Genomic DNA, 26,440 nt, shown 5'->3' with positions numbered 1-26,440 from the left:
AGGTCCGAGCAGCACTGCAATGCAGACAGCCTCTCAAGGCTTCCCTTACCTGTCGCACACACTGAGCACTCCCAGGATGAAATCTTCTACCTCAAGGAAGTGACGAACGCCCCAGTTACATCTGTCCGAGTGAAAAAGTTCACCCACACTGATCCAGTGATGTCTGTGGTCGTGGACATTGTCACTCGTGGATAAGAAGTAGAGATGTCGGACAGCCTACAACCTTACCTAGTGAGGAGAAACAAGCTCACAGTTCAGTTTGTATGCTTGCTATGGGGTTTTCGAGTCATCATACCGCCGCCACTGAGAAGGCAGGTGCTTGAAGAATTCCTTTCAGGGCACTGTGGCATGGTGTGAATGAAGGAGATTGCACGCAGCTACTTTTGGTGGCCAGGTCTGGACGCAGCTATCGAAGACAAGGTCAGGTCATGTTCTGCATGTCAAAAGATGAGGAACATGCCTCAGCTAGCGCCACTACACCCATGGGACTTCCCAGAGGAGCCTTCGCAGCGAGTCCACATAGACTATGCAGGCCCACTGGAGGATTGTATGTTCTTAGTCGTTGTTGACGCACACAGTAAATGGCCTGAGGTCACAGTGATGAAGAGCACCTCAGCGGAGAGAACCATCGAAGAGCTACGGTCAATCTTCAGTCGCTTCGGCTTGCCAACACAACTCGTTAGTTATAAGTTAAGTCTGGGAACTGAGGCAGTCTACCCTCTTTCCCTTATTTAGAAAAGGTTATTCTGAAAAGTTAATTTATTTACATTAAGAGAATTTATGTTAAAAAGAAAACAGTGAACATTTACTTTTTCCTTATGAGTCATCAAAGGTAAAGGGGGAGGAATATGTTGTGTATTGATATTCTAGTTTTGTCCCTTTAGGGCACCTGTAACCCCCCTTGCTTACCTACGTTTAAATGCTTGGAATGTTCTTCCTGTGAAACGCATTAAACAATGCCGGCGTTAATTTCTACTCCCGTCTCATGTCATGTCCTTATATTAGTTGTATAATTAATGGTCAACAGGTGTGTGTGTTCCCTATATAGTCTGCGAAGCACTGCGAATGCTCATTGAATTGTTTTATTTCTGCCTTTTCTATTCCAGACATTCTGAAATTGACTAAAGCATCCCATGTATGTAACTTTAGTCTTTCACTTTTCAATTAACATTGTGCTATACAGTGTGCTATACAACAACAGTATATGACAATATATTTTAGAATTCAATTGCCATGTATAAAACACAAAAGTACAGCAATGCATATTAATAGAGCAGTGCTTTTTCATTTTGTTCAGTCGGTGATTGTTGAATGTTCTCCCTCGGTTCTATTTCTTGTCAAATCAATTCAAAGACAGTGAGACAGTTTAAAATAATTGTATTGATTCATTTTTTTAGCACTAATTATAATTCTCATCAGTGAATGTATTTAACCAGAATGTAATCATTTACATCAGATATATCTTCGCCCGTTGGATTATACAATATGTGCCAGGATGAGGAAAACAGAACATAACATCCTGAGGAAAATGTGGAAGCATTTTGATACATAACTCCAGTAGAATCATGAAATAAAAATATTTATAAATGTCAATAAAGAGAAGTTTAAAAAAAAAGTCATGATAAAAGAAATACAAAACACCAGGCTCCTTGTTTTATTGTAAATTCAATATTGATTGAGAAGAAAAAAAAGATTTCCAGTAAATTAAACAGAACAAAAGAATCTTCAAAGCTCTTCTATGTCCTGGCACCCCAATTGTGGAACCAGCTTCCCCCTGAAGCTAGGACAGCAAGAGTCCCTGCCCAACTTCCCAAAAACACTACCTCTTCAAAGATTACCTTAAATAATCCCACAACATCCCTCCTCCCACAATAGCTCATTCCCCCTTACAAGCTTTGCTGAGAGCTACTTCATTGAGGAAACATGTACTTATGTAGTGGTCCCACATAGCTATCTTAAGATGAATGCACTAACTGTAAGTCGCTCTGCATAAGAACGTCTGATAAATGACAAAAATATTGTGTGTTTCAATCAAGTGGTTTTAAATATATTTTTCTTTACTTTCCAACATTGTTTAAAACCGATGTTTGTAATCAATTTACAATATGTTCAATCTTTAAATCTATACTGATCAGGTTTCTCGGTTTTAATAACACTTTTTAATGAGAGGAACTCCCAAGAAGCCACCGGTGCCAAAAGCAAAACACTAGCACCCCCCCCACACACAGCAGACAGTATCTCCTGAGGTCCAGAGTCAAATGCTCTATACACTCCACTGGTTGCTGATTGAGGTGACCGATCATTGTGACGATATGTCATAGTAGTAGTCCCTCAGTCTCGGCTCAACAATCGCAAATCCAGGCCTGTCATCCGCCCTGTAGGAGATAAACAAACGATAAGTACACAGTATAGTGTACTATACCAGAGCCATAGCATCAACAAGATGCCAGATAAGCAACAATAATATCCAGATAGTAATTTCCACTTTTGCCTTAGAACAGTGGTGTAAATTACTTAAGTATAAATACTTTTAAGTACTACTTAAGTAGTTTTTTTTTGGTATCTGTACTTTACTATTTATATTGCTGACAACTTTTACTCCACTACATTCTTAAAGAAAATAATGTACTTTTTACTGCATACACTTTCCCTGATACCTAAAAGTAATCGTTACATTTAGAATGCTAAAGCAGGACAGAATTATGGCACCTGTCAATATACCACTTTGTCATCCCTACTGCCTCTGATCTGGCAGACTCACTAAACACAAATACTGTGTTTGTAAATGATGTCTGAGTGTGCCCCTGTCTCCGTAATTAAAAATACAAATCGTGCCATCTGGTTTGCTTAATATCAGGAATTTGATGTATAGCATTTACTTTAACTTTGTATGAAAATGATGTACTTTTTCTACCACTGTACTTACGTACAATTAAAACCAGATGCTTTTAGACTTACTCAAGTAGTATTTTACTGGGTAACTCACTTTTACTTGAGTCATTTTCTGTTAAGGTATCTTTACTTTTACTCAAGTATGACAATTGAGTAGTTTTTCCCACCACTGCCTCAGAACACAATATTGCTTGTAAGTTAAGGGATAGTTCTGCTATCTCCCTTTCTCCATTGTCATACTGTATGGAAACTGTAACAAGGTTTTGGATTATATTTTCTTCCCACAGATAGAACAGGTTTTTAGAAGAAACTGTAGCCTAAGGTCAGTGTTAGATTTGACCTCCTAACTACTGAACCAGGGTTAGATATTATTCATATTCATAGTTATAATTCTCTTCTGATTCTAGATCTGTAATTTGGGCTCCCTTCCTCACTCACTTGTATGTCCAGCACTTATTCATGAGGTCATACATCTCCGGGGGACAGTTGGGGGGGATGTCCATGCGCTGACCATTCTCGATCATCTGGATCACCTCATTTCCTTTCATGCCCTGGGGGGAACAGAGGGTGACATGATGACACCACTCACACACTGATGGCATACCAGACAGAGGCAGTCCCAAATGACACCCTATTCCCTACGTAGTGTACTACTTTTAACCAGGGCTCTAGTTTAAAAGTAGTGCACTACTTTTGACCAGGGCTCTAGTTTAAATGGCACCCTATTCACCCTTTTAAAAGTAGTGCACTACGTAGTGAATAGGGTGCCATTTTGGGACACAGACAGACGTGTTGCAAAAGTGCTTAGACTGACTGCTACTACACAACAGGGGACTCAGACTATTAGAATAAGCCATCACTTAATGTGTCATTATGTCAAATAAAGGCCAAAGGATGTGTTGTTCTCCCTGTATACACTGATTGTACAAAACATTAAGAACACCTTCCTAATATTGAGTTGTACGCACGCTCAATATGTCGGGGCATGGACTCTACAAGGCGTTGAAAGCTTTCCAAAGGGATACTGGCCCATGTTGACTCCAAACCTTCCCACTGTTGTGTCAAGTTAGCTGGATGTCCTTTGGGTGGATGACCATTCTTGATACACACAGGAAACTGTTGAGCTTGAAAAACCCAGCAGTGTTGCAATTCTTGATACAAACCGGTGCGTCACCATTACCATACCGTTCAAAGGCACGTGCCCATTCACCCTCTGACTGGCACACATACACAATCCATGTCTCAAGGCTTAACAATACTTCTTTAACCTGTCTCCTCCCCTTCATCTACACGGATTGAAGTGGATTTAAAAAGTGAAATAAATGAGGGATCATAGCTTTCACCTGGTCAGTCTATGTCATGGAAAGAGCAGGTGTCCTTGATGTTTTGTACAGTCAGTATAAAAACTGAATTATTTCATCCTAGTCCTGGAGACTCACAGGGGGACAGGCTTTTGTTCCAACGCAGTAGGTCTACTAGCTGCCTGCCTCTACTAATCTGGGGTTAGATGACAGTAGGTCTACTAGCTGCCTGCCTCTACTAATCTGGGGTTAGATGACAGTAGGTCTACTAGCTGCCTGCCTCTACTGATCTGAGGTTAGATGACAGTAGGTCTACTAGCATGCCTGCCTCTACTAATCTGGGGTTAGATGACAGTAGGTCTACTAGCATGCCTGCCTCTACTAATCTGGGGTTAGATGACAGTAGGTCTACTAGCATGTCTGCCTCTACTAATCTGGGGTTATACAATTGTCGAAGCATGATTATAAAATAAACCTTTATGAAAATGATTTAAATAACAAAGTAACAACCAATGTACTAGGTAATGTACCTTGTACGGTGACGTAATGTACCTTGTACGGTGACGTAATGTACCTTGTACGGTGACGTAATGCATCTTGTATGGTGATGTAATGTACCTTGTACGGTAACGTAATGTACCTTGTACGGTAACGTAATGTACCTTGTATGGTGACGTACTGTACCTTGTATGGTGACGTACTGTACCTTGTATGGTGACGTACTGTACCTTGTATGGTGACGTACTGTACCTTGTATGGTGACGTACTGTACCTTGTATGGTTTCATCCCTAGCGTGTACGCCTCCCACATCAGGACCCCAAAGCTCCACACGTCACTCTTACAGGAGAACTTGAAATAGTTCATACACTCTGGGGCGTACCATTTCACTGGCCACTTCCCATGGCCTTTTGCCTAAAGAGCAGGGTCGAATCAAACATCAGGGAATGGATTAATCCTAACCCTAGAAAGCAGGGTCGAATCAAACATCAGGGAATGGATTAATCCTAACCCTAGAGAGCAGGGTCGAATCAAACATCAGGGAATGGATTAATCCTAACCCTAGAGAGCAGGGTCGAATCAAACATCAGGGAATGGATTAATCCTAACCCTAGAGAGCAGGGTCGAATCAAACATCAGGGAATGGATTAATCCTAACCCTAGAGAGCAGGGTCAACACAAACCTCAGGGAATGGATTTCAGTTTCCCCTCCCCACTCAGACCACTGACTGGAAGTCCTAGCTAAATTCTTGCTTGAGAAATTGCTCTTTCCTAAGAAGCTATTTTTGTTTGTTTTTATTCCAAATTGTCAAAAATAAATCACAGTAAGATATCTACTTGTTACTCAGAAATTATTTTATATTGAAATTACTGTAGAACTGTCCACCCGACTGTCATTGTGGACAGAGTCTCTCTTGAAATATGCTTTTATCTGGATCAATAAAGGTTCAATAGAGTTTTTCTAGAGTTCAATAAGGTCAAAACTCAGTTGATGTGCCAATCATTTCCTCTTTTAGGATAACTTTTTAGGAGTTCCAAACTCCTTTCATACTGTATTCGATCGATCTGACAGGACAATTAGAAGTAAAAATCGGGGATAGACTTTAGAAGATGAGGCACAGATAGTCTGAACTTCGCCAAGGGGGTAAGGGCACGACAATAATTATATCTGATTTGAATACCTTATAGTAGTTCTCCTCCTCTGTGAGAGCCTTGGACAGACCAAAGTCGCTGATCTTGGCATAGTGCTGGGTGACCAGCAGCACGTTCCTGGCCGCAAGGTCCCTGTGCACAAAGTTGTGTTCCTCCAGGTACTTCATGCCCATAGAAACCTGGTGCACCAGCTCTGTGATGTTCTTAATGGAGATCTGTCTGTGGACAGGATCAATGGCTGTAAGTGACACTGAACACTGAATTATACTGTATCTCAGGTGTAAAACTCCAGTCCTCGAGGACCGAGTGTCTGCAGGTTTTCGCTTCTCCCTTCTACTTGATTGATCAATTAAGGTCCCTGATGAGTTAGGAACTCCCCTCACCTGATTATCTAGGTCTTAATTGATGAGTTAGGAACTCCCCTCACCTGGTTGTCTAGGTCTCAGTTGATGAGTTAGGAACTCCCCTCACCTGATTATCTAGGTCTTAAATGATGAGTTAGGAACTCCCCTCACCTGGTTGTCTAGGTCTCAGTTGATGAGTTAGGAACTCCCCTCACCTGGTTGTCTAGGTCTTAAATGATGAGTTAGGAACTCCCCTCACCTGGTTGTCTAGGTCTCAGTTGATGAGTTAGGAACTCCCCTCAGCTGGTTGTCTAGGTCTTAAATGATGAGTTAGGAACTCCCCTCACCTGGTTGTCTAGGTCTCAGTTGATGAGTTAGGAACTCCCCTCACCTGGTTGTCTAGGTCTCAGTTGATGAGTTAGGAACTCCCCTCACCTGGTTGTCTAGGTCTCAGTTGATGAGTTAGGAACTCCCCTCACCTGGTTGTCTATGACTTAATTGGACACAAATTGAAAGGAAAAAACAAAAACCAGCAGACACTAGGCCCTCCATGGAATGAGTTTGACACCTCTGTGTGTAGCTCTAAGATTATGGTTTTGGGTTCTAAGGGAGAGGGAAGGAAGAAATCCCTTAGAACCCAAAATCAAATATCACTTGTACGCCGGCTAGCTTCACCATTTAGCCAGCTTCGCATAAATGTTAACGATCTGTCATGAAAGGCTGGAAGTAATATTGGAGTGGGAAGGTTGTGATGTGTAAATGGTATTAGTGAAGACAGGATGTTTAACCATATTGGTGTATAGGGTGCTAGCCTAGGAGGCTGAGGCGTGGTCCTGTGGCCCATTGTGACATAGCTACGTGGCTCTGTAACCCCCGTCTGCATGGGTTGAACAGCCTGACCGCGCACCTCACAAAAATTCTGCGTAGGCGGCTGCCATTCAACTACTTAAATGTGATGATGGATAAATAGCTTTAGCTGCGGTGAGAACTCGAAAACTATGAATGCCAACAGACAAATATTCTAGAACAAATTCGGTTTGGATGTTTTAAAACGTAGGTTTGGGATTTGGCCTTACACCATAATTGTCAGACTGATGGAAGTACAGTACATACCGAAGAGTGAGACTGACTGGGGAACTTACTTGTGCCTCTGGAGGTACTTGTGGAGCGGCCCCAGTTCGGCCAGCTCCATGACCAGCATGAGGCTCTCGGCCTCGCAGATGCCGATCATGCGGACGATGTAGGGATTGTCCAGCTGCTGCATGACGTTGGCTTCCCGCAGCATCTCCTCCTTCACTGCTGGGTTGTTGTCGTCATTCTTCAGGATCTTCACTGCCACCGGCTTCTCTGTCCTGGGGAGATGGAGAGATGACATCACTGCTTAGTGGAAAGCTAATGGCCAGCATATTTTTTATGATCATGTTGACGTGATGTTTTTGAGAATGTGCATTGTGCACTTTACTTACCTTCTATGTAACTTTGTACTATTGTTGCTGCTAATGTTGATAATTAGTATTGGTATATTTACAGTATTTTGATGGCTGCCATGCCTGAAGCACTAACATTGTATGTAGTACCTGTGTGTGCAGTATCTCAGTATCATTGTGATTTAATGTGTTTTTTAAAATATGTTTTTTTTTACATCTTATGTGGTGCTCCTTGATGCAAAACCAATTTCCCTCTGGGATAAATAAAGTTGAAACTTGAATTTGAAGCTAGCTACTTTTTAGCCAACTGAAATACGAGCTGTTACAAGTTTAGCGGTTATAGTTTTGTTATTTTTTTTCTTTACCTTTATTTTGACAGGGAGGGATGCTATTAGTGACATCAATCATTTCAGGTTATTTCCCCAATGTGTGAGGCTAGCTAGTTGTCTGACCTCTGCTGCAGCATCCTAGCTAGCAGTGTTGTAGGCCAGTCTACAGTCGTTCTCAAGACCACAAATTGAGTGTCTCGGTCTTGTCTTGGTGTCAGATACATTTTTACCTGGTCTTAACTCGGACAATGAGGACTCATTATTTTCCGAGACCAGCCAAAACCAGCGGAGTCAGTCAGAGCATGAAATCGCTTCGCCTGGCCAAATACCTACACTCCTTTGATGACAAATTAATATCTTATTGCCTATGAAACCTTGGCTTCCTGTTTAACTGGTAACATTACTGTCCTTTTCTTTCATTTAAAAATATTCTCAAACTTGTCGCTTTCGTCAGAATTTCCTTAATTTGCTGTTAGGGAAGAGTGGGGCAAATTGTTTGAAAGTTGGGCGCTCACTATTAGTAAGACAGGGGGAAGTTGTAACATACAGTACCAATGAAAAGTTTGGACACAACTACTCATTCAAGGGTTTTTCCTTTTTTTTTTTTGCTATTTTCTACAAAGTAGCCACCTTTGCTTTGATGACAGCTTTGCACACTCTTGGAATTCTCTCAACCAGCTTTATGAGGTAGTCACCTGGAATGCATTTAAATTAACAGGTGTGCCTTGTTAAAAGTTAATTTATGGAATTTATTTCCTTCTTAATGCGTTTGAGCCAATCAGTTATGTTGTGACAAAGTAGGGGTGGTATACTGACGATAGCCCTATTTGGTAAAATACCAAGTCCATATTATGGCAAGAAGAGCTCAAATAAGCAAAGAGAAATGACAGTCCATCATTACTTTAAGACATGAAGGACAGTCAATCCGGACATTTTCAAGAACTTTGAACGTTTCTTCCAAGTGCAGTCGCAAAAACCATCAAGAGCTATGATGAAATTGGCTCTCATGAGGAACGTCACAAGAAAGAAAGACCCAAAGTTACCTCTGCTGCAGAAGATAAGTTCATTAGCGTTACCAGCCTCAGAAATTGCAGCCCAAATAAATGCTTCACAGAGTTCAAGTAACAGACACATCTCAACATCAACTGTTCAGAGGAGACTGCGTGAATCATGTCTTCATGGTCGAATTGCTGCAAAGAAACCACTACTAAAGGACACCAATAAGAAGAAGAGATGAGCAATGGACATTAGACCGGTGGAAATCTGTCCTTTGGTCTGATGAGTCCAAATTGCCTACACAGAGTAGGTGAACAGATGATCTCTGCATGTATGGTTCCCACTGTGAAGCACGGAGGAGGAGGTGTGATGGTGTGGGGGGTGCTTTGCTGGTGACACTGTCTGTGATTTATTTAGAATTCAAGGCACACTTAACCAGCATGGATACCACAGCATTGTGCAGCAATACACCATCCCATCTGGTTTGGGCTTAGTGGGACTATCATTTGTTTTTCAACTGGACAATGACCCAACACACCTCCAGGCTGTGTAAGGGCTATTTGACCAAGAAGGAGAGTGATTGAGTGCTGCATCAGATGACCTGGCCTCCACAATCACCCGACCTCAACCCAATTGAGATGGTTTGGGATGAGTTGGACCGCACAGTGAAGGAAAAGCAGCAAACAAGTGCTCAGCATATGTGGGAACTCCTTCAAGACTATTGGAAAAGCATTCCAGGTGAAGCTGGTTGAGAGAATGCCAAGCGTGTGAAAAGCTGTCATCAAGCAAAGGGTGGATACTTTGAAGAATCTCAAATATAACATATATTTTGATTGGTTACTACATGATTCCATATATGTTATTTCATAGTTTTGATGTCTTCACTATTATTCTACAATGTAGAAAAATAAAGAAAAACCCTTGAATGAGAAGTGCATCCAAAATTTTGACTGGTACTGTGTATACTATATACACTGCTCAAAAAATAAAGGGAACACGTAAACAACACAATGTAACTCGAAGTCGATCACACTTCTGTGAAATCAAACTGTCCACTTAGGAAGCAACACTGATTGACAATAAATTTCACATACTGTTGTGCAAATGGAATAGACAAAAGGTGGAAATTATAGGCAATTAGCAAGACACCCCCAATAAAGGAGTGGTTCTGCAGGCGGTGACCACTTCTCAGTTCCTATGCTTCCTGGCTGATGTTTTGGTCACTTTGAATGCTGGCGGTGCTTTCACTCTAGTGGTAGCATGAGACAGTGTCTACAACCCACACAAGTGGCTCAGGTAGTGCAGCTCATCCAGGATGGCACATCAATGCGAGCTGTGGCAAGAAGGTTTGCTGTGTCTGTCAGCGTAGTGTCCAGAGCATGGAGGCGCTACCAGGAGACAGGCCAGTACATCAGGAGACGTGGAGGAGGCCGTAGGAGGGCAACAACCCAGCAGCAAGACCGCTACCTCCGCCTTTGTGCAAGGAGGAGCACTGCCAGAGCCCTGCAAAATGACCTCCAGCATGCCACAAATGTGCATGTGTCTGCTCAAACGGTCAGAAACAGACTCCATGAGGGTGGTATGAGCGCCCGACGTCCACAGGTGGAGGTTGTGCTTACAGCCCAACACCGTGCAGGACGTTTGGCATTTGCCAGAGAACACCAAGATTGGCAAATTCGCCACTGGCGCCCTGTGCTCTTCACAGATGAAAGCAGGTTCACACTGAGCACATGTGACAGACGTGACAGAGTCTGAAGACGCCGTAGAGAACGTTCTGCTGCCTGCAACATCCTCCAGCATGACCAGTTTGGCGGTGGGTCAGTCATGGTGTGGGGTGGCATTTCTTTGTGGGGCTGCACAGCCCTCCATGTGCTCGCCAGAGGTAGCCTGACTGCCATTAGGTACCGAGATGAGATCCTCAGACCCCTTGTGAGACCATATGCTGACACATGCACATTTGTGGCCTGCTAGAGGTCATTTTGCAGGGCTCTGGCAGTGCTCCTCCTTGCACAAAGGCGGAGGTAGCGGTCCTGCTGCTGGGTTGTTGCCCTCCTACGGCCTCCTCCACGTCTCCTGATGTACTGGCCTGTCTCCTGGTAGCGCCTCCATGCTCTGGGCACTACGCTGACAGACACAGCAAACCTTCTTGCCACAGCTCGCATTGATGTGCCATCCTGGATGAGCTGCACTACCTGAGCCACTTGTGTGGGTTGTAGACTCCGTCTCATGCTGCCACTAGAGTGAAAGCACCGCCAGCATTCAAAAGTGACCAAAACATCAGCCAGGAAGCATAGGAACTGAGAAGTGGTCTGTGGTCACCACCTGCAGAACCACTCCTTTATTGGGGGTGTCTTGCTAATTGCCTATAATTTCCACCTGTTGTCTATTCCATTTGCACAACAGTATGTGAAATGTATTGTCAATCAGTGTTGCTTCCTAAGTAGACAGTTTGATTTCACAGAAGTGTGATTGACTTGGAGTTACATTTGTAAGGACTGTCGCTTTCCTCATCCTCGGAAGAGGTGAGGAGAGAAGGATCTTCTGACCAAAATGCGGAGTCCGGGAAATATGCCATCTTTATTTATTAATAACGAAAACTGATGACACGAAAACAAACACTTTCAAAACTTACAAAATAAGAAAACGACGTACAACGGAACCTGAACATAAACTTACATAGACAAACGTAAACTCACGAACAGGAACGGACATCGAAACAAACGAACAGCCAAACAGCTCCAAAAGTGAATACATCGAACATAACGAAGACATCACAGGAGACAATCACCCACAAACAAACAGTGAGAATGCCCTACCTAAATATGACTCTTGATTAGAGGAAAATGCAAACCACCTGCCTCTAATCAAGAGCCATACCAGGCAAACCGAAACCAACATAGAAACAGATAACATAGACTGCCCACCCAAAACACATGCCCTGACCATAAACACATAAAAACTAACATAAATAGGTCAGGACTGTTACAGTACCCCCCCCCCCAAGGTGCGAACGCCGGGCGCACCAGCACAAAGTCCAGGGGAGGGTCCGGGTGGGCAGTTGACCACGGTGGTGGTTCTGGCTCAGGACGCTGTCCCCGCACCACCATAGTCACTCCCCTCTTCTTTCTACCCCTTCTACTGACCACCCTAACACTACCTTCCCCTAAATAAACAGCTAGCACCGGGACAAGGGGCAGCACCGGGACAAGGGGTAACACCGGGACAAGGGGCAGCACCAGAACAAGGGGCAGCACCAGGATAAGGACCATCACTGGAATAAGGGGCAGCACCGGGACAAGGGGCAGCACCGGGACAAGGGGCAGCACCGGGACAAGGGGCAGCACCGGGACAAGGGGCAGCACCGGGACAAGGGGCAGCACCGGGACAAGGGGCAGCACCGGGACAAGGGGCAGCACCGGGACAAGGGGCAACACCGGGACAAGGGGCAACACCGGGACAAGGGGCAGATCCCGGCTGAAGGACTCTGGCAGGTCCTGTTTGGACGGCTCTGGCAGGTCCATGCAGGCTGACGGCTCTCGACGCTCATGGCAGACTGACGGCTCTCGACGCTCATGGCAGGCTGACGGCTCTCGACGCTCATGGCAGGCTGACGGCTCTCGACGCTCATGGCAGGCTGACGGCTCTCGACGCTCATGGCAGGCTGACGGCTCTCGACGCTCATGGCGCTCTGACGGCTCTGGCTGCTCATGGCTCTCTGACGGCTCTGGCTGCTCATGGCTCACTGACGGCTCTGGCTGCTCATGGCTCACTGACGGCTCTGGCTGCTCATGGCTCTCTGACGGCTCTGGCTGCTCATGGCTCTCTGACGGCTCTGGCTGCTCATGGCTCGCTGGCGGCTCTGGCTGCTCATGGCTCGCTGGCGGCTCTGGCAGATCCTGTCTGATTGGCGGCTCTGGCAGATCCTGTCTGGTTGGCGGCTCTGGCAGATCCTGTCTGGTTGGCGGCTCTGGCAGATCCTGTCTGGTTGGCGGCTCTGGCAGATCCTGTCTGGCGGGCGGCTCTAGCGGCTCCTGTCTGGCTGACGGCTCTAGCGGCTCCTGTCTGGCGGATGGCTCTGTAGGCTCATGGCAGACGGGCGGCTTTGCAGGCTCATGGCAGACGGGCGGCTTTGCAGGCTCCTGGCAGACGGATGACTCAGATGGCGCTGGGGAGACGGATGGCTCAGATGGCGCTGGGGAGACGGATGGCTCAGATGGCGCTGGGGAGACGGATGGCTCAGATGGCGCTGGGGAGACGGATGGCTCAGATGGCGCTGGGGAGACGGATGGCTCTGGCCGGATACGGCGCACTGTAGACCTGGTGCGTGGTGCCGGAACTGGAGGCACCGGGCTAATGATAAGCACCTTCCTACTAGTGCGTGGAGCAGAGACAGGGCACACTGAACTCTCAAAGCGTACTCTATACCTGGTGCGTGGTACCGGCACTGGTGGCACCTGGCTGAGGGCACGCACCTCAGGACTAGTACGGGGAGAAGTGACAGTGTGTACAGGACTTGGGAGACGCACAGGTGGCTTAGTGCGTGGGGCCGGAACTGGAGGCACCGAACTGGATACACGCACTATAGGGAGAGTGCGTGGAGGAGGAACAGGGCTCTGGAAATGCACTGGTAGCCTAGTGCGTAATATAGGCACTGTAGGTACTAGGCTGGGGCGGGGAGGTGGCGCCGGAAATACCGGACCGTGCAGGCGTACTGGCTCTCTTGAGCATTGAGCCTGCCCAACCTTACCTGGTTGAATGCTCCCGGTCGCCCGCCCAGTACGGGGAGGTGGAATAACCCGCACCGGGCTGTGTAGGCGAACCGGGGAAACCATGCGTAAGGCAGGTGCCATGTATGCCGGCCCGAGGAGACGCACTGGAGACCAGACGCGTTGAGCCGGCCTCATGACACCTGGCTCAATGCCCAATCTCGCCCTACCAGTGCGGGGAGGTGGAATAACCCGCACCGGCCTATGCACACGTACAGGAGACACCGTGCGCTCTACTGCGTAACACGGTGTCTGCCCGTACTCCCGCTCTCCACGGTTAGCCTGGGAAGTGGGCGCAGGTCTCCTACCTGCCCTTGGCCCACTACCCTTTAGCCCCCCCCCAAGAAATTTTTGGGAGTTACTCACGGGCTTTTCGGGCTTCCGTGCAAAACGTGTCCCCTCATAATTCCGGTTTCGAGCTTGATTCTCCGGCTTCCATCCACGTCTCCTAGCTGCCTCCTTAAACCACCGCTCTTGGGCTGTGGCTGCCTCACTCTTCTCACGAGAGCAGCGATGTTCTCCAGTTTGCGCCCAGGGTCCTCTACCAGACAGAATCTCCTCCCAAGTCCAAAAGTCCTTGTTGCTCCGTCGAGCATTCCCATACCGCTTGGTCTCTGTATTTTGGTGGGTGATTCTGTAAGGACTGTCGCTTTCCTCATCCTCGGAAGAGGTGAGGAGAGAAGGATCTTCTGACCAAAATGCGGAGTCCGGGAAATATGCCATCTTTATTTATTAATAACGAAAACTGATGACACGAAAACAAACACTTTCAAAACTTACAAAATAAGAAAACGACGTACAACGGAACCTGAACATAAACTTACATAGACAAACGTAAACTCACGAACAGGAACGGACATCGAAACAAACGAACAGCCAAACAGCTCCAAAAGTGAATACATCGAACATAACGAAGACATCACAGGAGACAATCACCCACAAACAAACAGTGAGAATGCCCTACCTAAATATGACTCTTGATTAGAGGAAAATGCAAACCACCTGCCTCTAATCAAGAGCCATACCAGGCAAACCGAAACCAACATAGAAACAGATAACATAGACTGCCCACCCAAAACACATGCCCTGACCATAAACACATAAAAACTAACATAAATAGGTCAGGACTGTTACAACATTGTGTTGTTTAAGTGTTCCCTTTATTTTTTTGAGCAGTGTATATATTTTTTTTTAATCTATTATAAACCTGTTTGTGTTAGTGATAACTATTTCTGTAATTGCCCTCATCATACATGTATTTCACCATTCTTAATGTCAAAAGAATACATATGTTTTTCTGAAATATGAACACAGAAAAACTGGTCATTTTAAACTCTCATTAATGTTAAATTAGCTACCAGATGCTACTGCAGCGGAGGTCAGCTGACCGTATCTAGCTTAGCCTTATGCAGTGACTGTCACGCCCTGGCCTTAGTTATCTTTGTTTTTGTTATTATTTTAGTTAGGTCAGGGTGTGACATGGGGAATGTATGTGTTTTTGTAGTGTCTAGGGGTGTTGTATGGGGCAGTGTCTAGTGTAGTTGTCTAAGTAAGTCTATGGTTGCCTGAAGGGTTCTCAATCAGAGACAGCTGTCATTCATTGTCTCTGATTGGGAGCCATATTTAAGGCAGCCATAGGCATTAGGTTAATGTGGGTAATTGTCTATGTTGTACGTTTGTAGCTTGTGTGTGCACTTACGTCTATAGCTTCACGATCGTTTGTTGTTTTGTAAAAGTGTTTGTTTCGTGTTTAGTCATCTTTAATAAAAGATGTCTTCACATCCCGCTGCGCCTTGGTCCGCTTATTATGACGATCGTGACAGTGACATCACCCGCATTAAGACATGATATAATTGTTGTCACTGAACTATGGCATCTGGTTTAATGGTACTGGCGGGTTGACAGTGGTGTCTATTCTAAGTATGGGAAATATTATGAATCATAATCATATTAGGTTGTATTGTTATTGGACTATCCCTTACATTTGTTTTAAGAATATGAAATTGGAAACAGCAATTCATATTTTCCTTTTAAGCTGTGAAGGTTACGTACTTCCTCATTTTGTAGATGCCCTTTATGACAGTCCCAAAGTTCCCAGAGCCCAACTCTCCATCTTCCAGGAAGAGCTGTTTGCGGTCCACAGTGGAGGTCCTCAGCTCGTCTGGGTCAGCGTAAGGACTCTCGTACACCTCTGTGTCCATTGGCATGGACTCTGAGACAGGACACACACCCCGTACAGTGGGATAACATCAATTTCGTTTCAATTCAATACAACTTTGGGCTGCAGCAGTACATCAAAATATATATCTCACGAATACAAGAGTTGGCCACTCCAATCAGGATTTGTCTCAAAAGTTATGACCCCTCCCATCACTCACCTTTGCTGACCATATTATTTGGAGCCCTGGTGTCATAAGGGTTGAGGTTATCTGTGGTTTTGCTGTGAGAGGCACCCCTGTCCTATTACAGGATACAATAAGAGAGGGGTCAAGGTACAAATAATATTGATGGTACATAGATAATTTGGAGAGAACACTGCCGGAATGTAACCTGAAATGGTTTGATTGGTTGGTTGATTGATTGACACACAGAAGCATAAACGCCCCTTGACCCTCTCAAGCAGAACACCAATCTCTGTCTTCTTCATGGATCACTTATTACAGTGAATCAAAATACACCACTGTTGATGTGGTTGACATTTGTGTGGTTTTTAAATGGGAGCTTCACATAGTTTGGTATGTTGTTTGTCACCTTCAGAATACTTTGAATATCTTTTTTTGGTAGTGCATGAAATACATTTTTGTTCTCCAAATTCACACATCTCACTGTAGATGATGTCATCAGGTGATTTTAAAGGTGAAAGGTGGGGTGGGTCACTGGAGATTACTATCGAGTAAAAACAATTTTCTCTCATTTCAATGTGGTTTTCCAAATGGAGTTCAACTCTAATTCCAGTGTGTGTACTCTAAATTAGACATGGCCAGAGCAAGGAGTTTGGGTAGCCAGGCGTGTTATATCAATGTAGGTCTACAATGTAGATATACAACTAAATCCATTTTTTTTAACATTGATTTGTGTCTCAGTGTGCGTGTCACTGCAATTACAAGGGAATCCATGAAGGAGAAGAGACTCTGCATCAACAACAACAAAGTAAATGGAATGAATGATTCACGCAGAAGGTAAAAGGGAAAACCAAGGGCAGATGTCAGGAACTTTAAACACATGCGTTTGAAGGAGGGCTACGGGAACAAATGTAACCAAGAGCCAGCTCACTGACCATTTTGTCCCTTACCCCTGCTTTAAGGCATGGCATGCCTAAATTAGGAAGCGTTCATTAGCTTAACTACCACTTGAGAAATGTAATCCCATGGGACTGAACACCAAGAACTGAACTGGTTCACTTCCTCACAACTTCATCTCTATGGAAACAACATCACATTTTTTGCAATGATAAACAACTGTCTACACTACGGAGTACTATGAGACTTTAATGTTTTCATAAAAGGTTTTGTAATTACCCAAAGTGACCTCGAGGTGGCGTACAAGTTCTAATAGACTGTAATGATGTCTGTTTCACTCAGGTTAGTCCTCAATTATTAAATGTTAAAACAAAATTTAAAAAGAGTAAAGATCCTTGGATAAAGGAAGATTGTATCACTTTATAAACTGAATTTCCAAGAAATTATATGAAGTTCTTGTCAAGAAAGACAATTAATTCTCACAGTTGGAGATCGTGATGAATAAACATGAACATCAACCAGAAGTAATTCTACGAGTCAATTGTAATATTTAATTCAATTTAAAAATCATAAGTGTGAAATTCCAAATATTGTCTGAACATATTGCGTTGATGAGTAATTAGTTTATTTTTTATCATGGGCCTTTCTCAAAATCATGTAGCACAGTGATACTATATTAAATCTACACTCACCAAGATGACATCAGTCACACCAAGGTGACTTCCTACTTACAGACAACAACATAATCACAATTAAAATCTGACTAGACTGCCATTAATGGGCCTTCACAATTTGCGCTCTCCCATTTCCACATTGGCAAGATGTTAGTTTGTAAGTAGTAAGACCTGTCGTGTATGATGATGTCAGTCATGCAGGCTGTCTCTTTAAGGGCTCGATTAACTTCGTATCGCGGAATCGCTATAACGTTCACGGTAAACGCTGCATTTGCCGGACTCAATGGGAAATTACCTCCTTTAGATTTAAATAGCTTTATAGCACAGAACTTCCACGATACGGATTTAATCGAGCCTGAGTCAGTCGGCTACATTCAATTGCTTACATTTCTAAGGTCATCTATTCACACTTTTAATTTCTTGTGGGAATGAGAGAGGGATATGAATGGAGGAAAGAGTGCAGGTAAATTTCAGAGAGGGGTGTTAGTATGTAGCAATCCACACTTTAGCAAAAATCACACTTTTGAGTGTTAAGGGTTGGGGGATGCACGAGGCCTACTGTACCACTGTAGGGGTTAAGAGGGGGAAGGAGGTGTGTTAGAGCACCTTTTTTCGACCAGGAATGGGTATGGAGTAGGATTTGATTCTGGTGAGCATTCCACCTGCCGCTTCCAATAGCTAGAAACCACAGTTTCAGAGAGGGTCATGTTATTGAGGGAAATGGTTATTTAAAGTCTGTTTAGTTGAGGGGGAAAATGTTAGCTCACATATGAACAAAAGGTGCAACGCTGAAACACTTTTTCCCTCATCGGAAAGCTCTGCAAACAATGCATTCTTTTTAGTTTTTTTTCATTTCCCATGTATTCCTGTATTCGCTCATTTTTAAGTAATGTTATCATTTATACAGTGTTTACTGGGTGAAACCAAACTAAACTCATTAAGATTTTTTTAAGTTAAAATGTTCTCATGTATGGAAAAAGACATGGGTGATTATTTTCCCAGATAAAACTTCCTACTGGGGATTATGGGCTGTTTAAAGATAAACCGAACCATGGATTACAGTTTCTCATGGCCCGTAGACTACCTTCAGGGTGAGGACCCATCTAACATCAAGTTGTAAAACCCTGAACTTCCCCTTTTAAGAAAGTATTTCACAAAGATGAGGGATGGTAAGCATTTGGGAAATTCCTTCTCAGTATTTTATCATGAAGTACAGTACAGTGTGAAAATGATCATGTGAAAACTTGATCGATAGGATGTGTGCTTGTTTGATAAAGTAAAAGGCAATAAAGTTTGTAAAAAAACAACACATTCTGTATTATTGAAGACTAGACCAAACACCAGATTGATGCATGAAAAAGCTCATAGGCTTGCCTTCAGAAAGTATTCACACCCCTTGACTTTTTCCACATGTTGTTGTGTTGCAGCCTGAATTTTCAATTGATTGAACTGAGTGGCCTAGTTACAGTTTTGGCTTAAATCGGCTTGAAAATCTATGGCAAGACTTGCATATGGCTGTCTAGCAATGATCAACCAACTCTTCAAACAGGGCTTGAGGAATGTTTTAAAGAATAATGGGCAAATATTGCACAATCCAGGTGTGCAAAGCTCATAAAGACTTAGCAGAAAGACACACAGCTGTAATTGCTGCCAAAGGTGATTCTAACATGTATTGACTAAAAGGGTGTCTAATTTTCCATGAATAAACATTAACAAAGTATAGAATTTTTCTTCCACTTTGACATTAGAGTATTTTGTGTAGATTGTTGACAAAAAAACTTAACAATACAAAATATGGAAAAGGTCAAGGGGTGTGAATACTTTCTGAAGGCACTGCAATAAGGAAGTACTGTAAGTGATGTGTAATATGTCAGCATTATATAGTGAAGTAGAGGGTATTATATAGTGAAGTAGAGGGTATTATATAGTGAAGTAGAGGGTTTTGTATAATGTAGTAGAGGGTTCATGTTATTTGTGTCAATATGCTAGTGCTATCAACAAGTACACACCGTATAAACTGTGTGTTTTGCAGGCATCTTTTAAATGACATTGCTTATTGAAAAATACTGTTTCTGTGTTTGCTCTTCATACTGGTGATTAAAAAAAAGCGAAAATACTATTTCTCATAAGAGTGGATGTCAACCTGGTTGGTGTAGTTTATGACATTGTGTAAAGTGCCTACTGATATTTGTTTCCCTTAATTTGTCAATGATTATACACACACACACGCACACGCGCACACACACACACACACACACACACACACACACACACACACACACACACACACACACACACACACACACACACACACACACACACACACACACACACACACACACACACACACACACACACACACACACACACACACACACACACACACACACACACACACACACACACACACACACACACACACACACACACACACACACACACACACACACACACACACACACACACACACACACACACACACACACACACACACACACACAGCAAGAGAGAGCAGTGCAGTAAACACAAATAAAGTGGAGGAACACTTACATTATTATAGCCTGCTCGTCCAATACCACCTGCACAATGAAAACAGTCGGACACGTTCACTCCCATAGTCATGTAAACATATACACAGTATAATAATTGCTCTAAATGCTGTCTATTAATCTGTCTAGTATACATCCACCTATTAATCTATATAGTATACATCTGTTTATGCATCTACTTATGAATCAATTATTAAACATCTGTCTGTCTGTCTGTCTGTCTGTCTGTCTGTCTGTCTGTCTGTCTGTCTGTCTGTCTGTCTGTCTGTCTGCTTGCCTGTCTGCTTGCCTGTCTGTCTGTCTGCTTGTCTGCCTGTCTGCTTGTCTGCCTGTCTGCCTGTCTGCCTGTCTGCCTGTCTGCCTGTCTGCCTGTCTGCCTGTCTGCCTGTCTGCCTGTCTGCCTGTCTGCCTGTCTGCCTGTCTGCCTGTCTGCTTGTCTGTCTGTCTGTCTGCCCGTATGTCTGTCAATGTTTCTGTATTGGACTCTGTCTACAGTATTTCTCTATCCGTCCATATTTCCACATAACAGCTCTGTCTGTTTTTATTAATTGTGAAGGAGTGTGTACCAAAGTGTTCGCCCTCAGGTCGTGGACAGGCGTCAGTCAGTACGCGGAGCAGCCCGTCTGGCTTGTAGGAGTAATGCTCCACCAGCTACAAGAGAAAGAAGGTGTCAGGGTATGTCTCTTGAGGGTTCATCAAAAACAGGTGACGCTTGTGCCTGTGTGCTAACGTGCTGTCTTTTCTCCTAAGTGTTTAATTAAGCAACAAGGCCTGAGGGGTGTGGTATATGGTCAATATACCACGGCTAAGGGTAGTTCTTAGTCACGACGCAACGCGGAGTGCCTGGATACAACCCTTAGCCGTGGTATATTGCTCATATATCACAAACCCCCAAAGTTCCTTATTGCTATTATAAACTGGTTACCAACATAATTAGAGAAGTAAAAATAACAGTTTTTTTTCATACCCGTGGTATACGGTCTCATATACCACGGCTGTCAGCTAATCAGCATTCAGGGCTCGAACAACACAATATATCATAGGTACTTTGGGCCAAATAGGAATATGTAGATGCTGTTTATTGATAGATCATTCATTGTCTGATTTTGCTTAGTTCAACATAGTACAGTAGGGTCAGAAATGATTGTCTACCTTGATAAAGATAAGCAAAAATGACTGCATAAAATAATTTAAATACTGAGCTATATTGTATGTTCCAATTTTCTTAATTTTATTATTCTAATACAATTGCTCAGAGAAAGAGATTTTGTTTAATAAGTCCTAAAACATTTTTTTAAAGGTAGGTGTAAAAATTATTCACACCCCTGTTTAGAATACTTTACCTTGCGAAGATAACGACACATCAAAATATTCACCCCCATATTTAACAGTAGGCATGGGGCTCTTTTCTGCTCATGCACTGGTGTGCGTGGCCCAAATAGCTCTATTTTCATGTCATCCAATCAATGTAAACGCCTGGAGTTTGCTAAACGGCATTGGCACTTGGTTTAGAACCAGCGGGTTGGTCAGATGACATGATGATAGAGCTCATTGGCCACGCACACCAGTGACGGGTTTGGCGTTGATATGTGACTGCATGAGCAGAAAAGAACCCCATACCTACTGTAAAATATGGTGGTGGATCTTTGATCTATTGAGGCACTTTGCTTACACTTGTCCTGGGGTTCTTGTTTAGGTCAACGGCATCATGAACTTCAGCCAGTACCAGGAGATTTTGGCCATATACCACACCTCCTCAGGACTTAATTGAATTGCTTAAATATAATATATGCACAAACTGTTTCGACTGGGAAGCATGCGATAGGCTTTACGCAGTTCTACCTCCAACAGAACACTGCTGTGCGCGCTGTCAATCTGATTGAATCTAGCCCTACAAGGCATAAACCCGTCCATCAGGTCTGTATTATAGCTTTATTGGGAGTTTTCCTGGAGACAGATCAAGCCTCATCCTGGACTAAGCATTTTCAATAGAGAGTAAAACTTTTGAATCCAGGACTAGGCTTAATCTGTGTCCGGGAAACTGGCCCTATAAATTGAAGTTTGTTTAAAGTGTAACCTTAAATAATATTACAGTCTGCGATATTACCTGCCACAGTGTGTCAAACTTCTTCCCATCAGGAATGGAGAGCTTGCCAGCCTTGTCCTTATCGATGCGATAATGCATGACTTGTGACCCATGTAGGAGACACAGGGCGTAGGAACCATTCAGGTCCCGCTGTCTGATCCTGGAGGGAGACATATGGAAGAGACACAGATGAACATAAGAAGGTGGACACGAACTTCTCACTAACGTCAGGGCAGCTACGACTGTGATATGTGGTTTTCCCACCTAGCTTTCTTCTAAGATGAACGCATTAACTGTAAGTCACTCTGGATAAGAACGTCTGCTAAATGACTAAAATGTAAATATGAACACAGGAAACTGAGCTATGGCACTGAATATAGGTCCTGTGTGGCTCAGTTGGTAGAGCATGGTTGTGGGCTTGTTTCCCACGGAGGACCAATGTATGCACTCACTAACTGTAAGTCTTTCTGGATAAGAGCATCTGCTAAATGACTAACATATGTACATGAAAGAGTGCTAGACCTACAATAAACTAACTTTCATCAAGGTTAGTACAGTGCTTGGATGGCCTAATATTCTTCAGTAGATATGCCTTCGGTAACAGCTCATGGTGCATGAGTACTGTAAACTCCGAAACAATCATTCCTATTGGTACGTGACTGTGTAGTCGATAGTTTGATGAAAAGGAACCCCACAACACAGGAAACTGAGCTACGGGTATTGAATAATGAGTCCTGCGTAGCTCAGTGGGTGGAGAGCACAGTGCTTGCAACACCAGAGTTGTGGGTTTGATTCCCACAGAGGGCCAGTATGAAAATATATGCTTTCACTACTGTAAGTCGCTCTGGATGAGAATGTCTGATGAAATACATTACTACACAAGGTGACAAGATTGATGAATTGACATTCACAAATAGAAGCTGTTGTTTCATGGAATTCCCGTGTGAAATATAATTGCAGAATTCCTTATGATTTCTATGCATTTGAGAATCCTAACAGTAAATGGTTTACAAAAATACATATTTAAATATGAAAATGCATATTTAAATACGAAAATGTATATATAAATACAAAAATGCATATTTAAATAGGAACATGCATATTTCAATATGAAAATGCATATTTAATTAAAAATAAATCCAAATTTGTTGAAACACACTGAAGTAATGGAAATTGTGGAGGGAAAGGCTCTTGTTGTATACACCAAGGTAGAGGTCATTCTACAACAAATATTATCAATTCAATTCAGGATTAGAATAAAAAATGTTTAAATTAATGTTTAAATTTAAAAATAAAATAGGACACAATTTTCAATACGTTGAACGCTGAGAAGTAGCTTTGAGGAAAGTTCTGCAAAGAGCCCCTTCTAGAATGTTCTTATGAGATAAAGTAGAGCAGTCAAACGCCTCCCCCTCCTCTCACTCCCCCCCCCTGCTCTTTGGTCACTCCAGGAAGTCCTCTGCAAACTGTCACAACGGAAACCACAGCCTGCTTCTCTCTCTACAGCTTAGGCCACTGCTGCCGCCTCGCAGCACAAACTTATCTTACTATAAATAGTCTAGACTACAGACCTCTCATGTATGTCTTCTATCTTCTTTTCAGCGTAGCAAATCTACATCACTTTGCTTTTAACCATTCTTTTTACAAGCTATAAGAGCTGACATGAACATGTCAAGAATTGGCTTGGAAAAAGTACCTACAAAGGTTTTTGTCATTTAGAATTTTCTGCTATGTCATATCCATGATTTTTGTTAGGATCTCAAATAGAATTACAAAGTTTAAGTGAAGAGTAGATCATAGCTACTAACAGGACTTCACACAGCCATGACACATAGTTTTTTAAGTAACCTTGTTGACTGGTGTTACACCTTATGACAGGTACATACAATTTTACACCTTACAGTTTAACCCGTGGCCATTCAAAGCAAACCATGGGATGTTACGATACACAGCCATAGTCATTTTAAGTGGTCCCTTACAGAAATTTGCCATTGGTGCGAGAGCCCATCTGGAGCCGTGATTCAGAGTCCTCACGTGTGATGGTGTGATGGAACCAGGGCATCTTCTCATGGGCGGTGGTGGCGACCAGCTTCTCCAGCTGAGGTCTCTGGCTGATGATGGCCTGCTCCAGGGCCGCACCCTGAGGACATAACACAATGGCATCTGACCTGTCCCCGACCACTTTATGGTTGCTTCAAGCAATAGGGAAGGCATACCTTAATGATAGAAATAGCCGATCCTAGCCTGCAGTTTTACTCATTTCCTGCTATTCTGCACATTTTGGCTTAGGGTGGAGAATTTTTTTGGCAGATTTAAAGCAAGTTCGTTGCAATTCAACACATTTTGCCATTGGGCAGAGAGAAGATTTTGCAATTTTCCTACTAATTTCATGCAATTCTACTCATTTTGCCATTGGGCAGAGAGAATATTTTGCAATTTCCCTACTAATTTCATGCAATTCTACTCATTTTGCCATGTGGTAGAGAGAAAATGTGCAATTTTATAACAAATTTCCTGCTATACTACAGATTTTGCACTGACTTATGTAATGTTAATATGATATCTGAGTGAGCGTGACTAACAACATCAACCCGTGTGGCCGGTTGGTAACTTACCAAAATAAAATGTTTTTGCTGACATGGGCTTATTGAGAAAGAAGATATACACTGCTGATGCACAACTTCATTTAGAAATTGGACTTTATGTACTCTACTGTTGTTACTCAAAAAATACATGAAATGGATCCTAATAAAATCAAATCAACAGTAAGTTGAGACCCAGTCTGTCTTCAGTCTGAGCCAACCAATTAATAAATTAATGAACCAACCAACCAACTAACCAATGAATCAGTCAACCCAAGTATTTCTACTAACCTGCAGGTTCCAGGTCTTTTTCACATACTCTCTGATCAGCTTCTCCTTGAGATCCTCAAAAGGCCCCACCTTGGGCTGCATGCCCTTGGGCCTGTTGTAGGGCATCTTCAGCAGACACACCAGCCCTTCGCCCTTCTGGGAGTGGTAGTCAATCACATCCACGGGGGTTCGGTGGCTTTTCCCCCCAACGATGGCGTACGTCTCGTTGAGCTCCCTCTCTATGGTATAGTGGTAACACTCCCGTCTGTAGGCCACTGACAGGGCGTAGCCCCCTAAGTAGCTCCGGCTCTGCCGTAGCAGGTACATGCCGTCGCTCATACCACCCTGTCGCAGGTAGTCCTCCGCGTCCTCCCGGGTGATGTTGCCGTAGAAGAAGGGCAAGGCATTTACATTGTCGGCCATTTTGTCTCCTGGTTCTTGGCTGCACTGGAAATGCCCGAAAGAAGCTTTGCTATGACTCTCTCAATGGAGACCTACGAGAGGGAACGGATTCAAAAGATCACGATACAGTGAAATGTGCATGACACCTGTTGGTATCCGACTTGTGAGAATGTAGTACCTAACCATCGCTCGACTACACACACATCTAACCCCACTCAAAGCTTCAGTAAAACCTATTTTACTAATACTTGCATTTACTGATGATGACAGATATTGTGTACTAGTTAGTACTATGTAACAAATTGTACCTACACTGTTATTACATGTAACTACTGTTCAATGTGGCGGCAATATGGGACCGTTAATTACATAGACAGAACTTACATCAACATATTGACTATGGCTAATTCGATATGTTGAATAAAAGGTTAATATATTTCAAACCCTACATCAATATTGCTACTGTGCTATATGACTGATACAAGGAAGTTCCAAAAGACAGGACAGCCTCATCACACAGTAACTCTACAGTAAAGGCCTATGTGGCAGATGTAGTGTGAAACACGCCCGCAACACTTCACTGCATCTCTAAGCAGAATTCAGTGAGCCGTGTTCACACACAGTATGACAACCAGATAGCACAACCCTAGAGTCTCTACTGCAGCATGTTCATTTGACATTTTAGTTATTTGGCAGACGCTCTTATCCAGAGCGACTTACAATTAGTACATTCATCTTAAGATGAGGTGAGACAACAACATATCACAATCATATCAAGTACATTTTCCTCTCAAAGTATTTATCAGCAAAGTCAATACTAGTGGGAAAAGACATGTTTCTTAAATAAGTGCGTTTTTAAGATACTCTTCAAAGAGGTAGGTGTTTCAAACATTTTCAGAAGATGGGCAGGGACTCCGTTGTCCTGACTTAGG

The 26,440-nt window shown here is 43.4% G+C and overlaps 1 protein-coding gene across 7 annotated transcripts in view; it reads right to left on the bottom strand.

The window, feature by feature from the left end:
- Positions 1-1,360: 1,360 nt before the first annotated feature.
- Positions 1,361-26,440, bottom strand: part of syk (spleen tyrosine kinase) — a 107,324-nt gene continuing 82,244 nt past the window's right edge. For 5 of the 7 annotated variants that reach the window (XM_055875524.1, XM_055875525.1, XM_055875523.1 and 2 more), the window contains 11 exons: positions 25,128-25,600; positions 24,234-24,394; positions 22,276-22,414; positions 20,735-20,819; positions 20,170-20,198; positions 18,226-18,297; positions 16,085-16,166; positions 15,759-15,918; positions 7,331-7,540; positions 5,874-6,063; positions 3,356-5,106 (listed from right to left, as the gene is read on the bottom strand). In XM_055875524.1, the coding sequence (XP_055731499.1) occupies positions 4,711-5,106; positions 5,874-6,063; positions 7,331-7,540; positions 15,759-15,918; positions 16,085-16,166; positions 18,226-18,297; positions 20,170-20,198; positions 20,735-20,819; positions 22,276-22,414; positions 24,234-24,394; positions 25,128-25,529 (1,926 nt within the window). In that variant the 5' untranslated portion in view covers positions 25,530-25,600 and the 3' untranslated portion in view covers positions 3,356-4,710. Of the gene's footprint in view, positions 2,376-3,330; positions 5,107-5,873; positions 6,064-7,330; positions 7,541-15,758; positions 15,919-16,084; positions 16,167-18,225; positions 18,298-20,169; positions 20,199-20,734; positions 20,820-22,275; positions 22,415-24,233; positions 24,395-25,127; positions 25,601-26,440 lie in introns of those variants that run through there. The other 2 variants (XM_055875528.1, XM_055875530.1) reach the window with 2 other exon arrangements.

Source organism: Salvelinus fontinalis, chromosome 21, assembly GCF_029448725.1.
Source record: "Salvelinus fontinalis isolate EN_2023a chromosome 21, ASM2944872v1, whole genome shotgun sequence".
Classification (NCBI taxonomy): domain Eukaryota; kingdom Metazoa; phylum Chordata; class Actinopteri; order Salmoniformes; family Salmonidae; genus Salvelinus; species Salvelinus fontinalis.
Note: the sequence above shows the minus strand (reverse complement) of the source record. Positions and strands in the feature narration are given on the sequence as shown.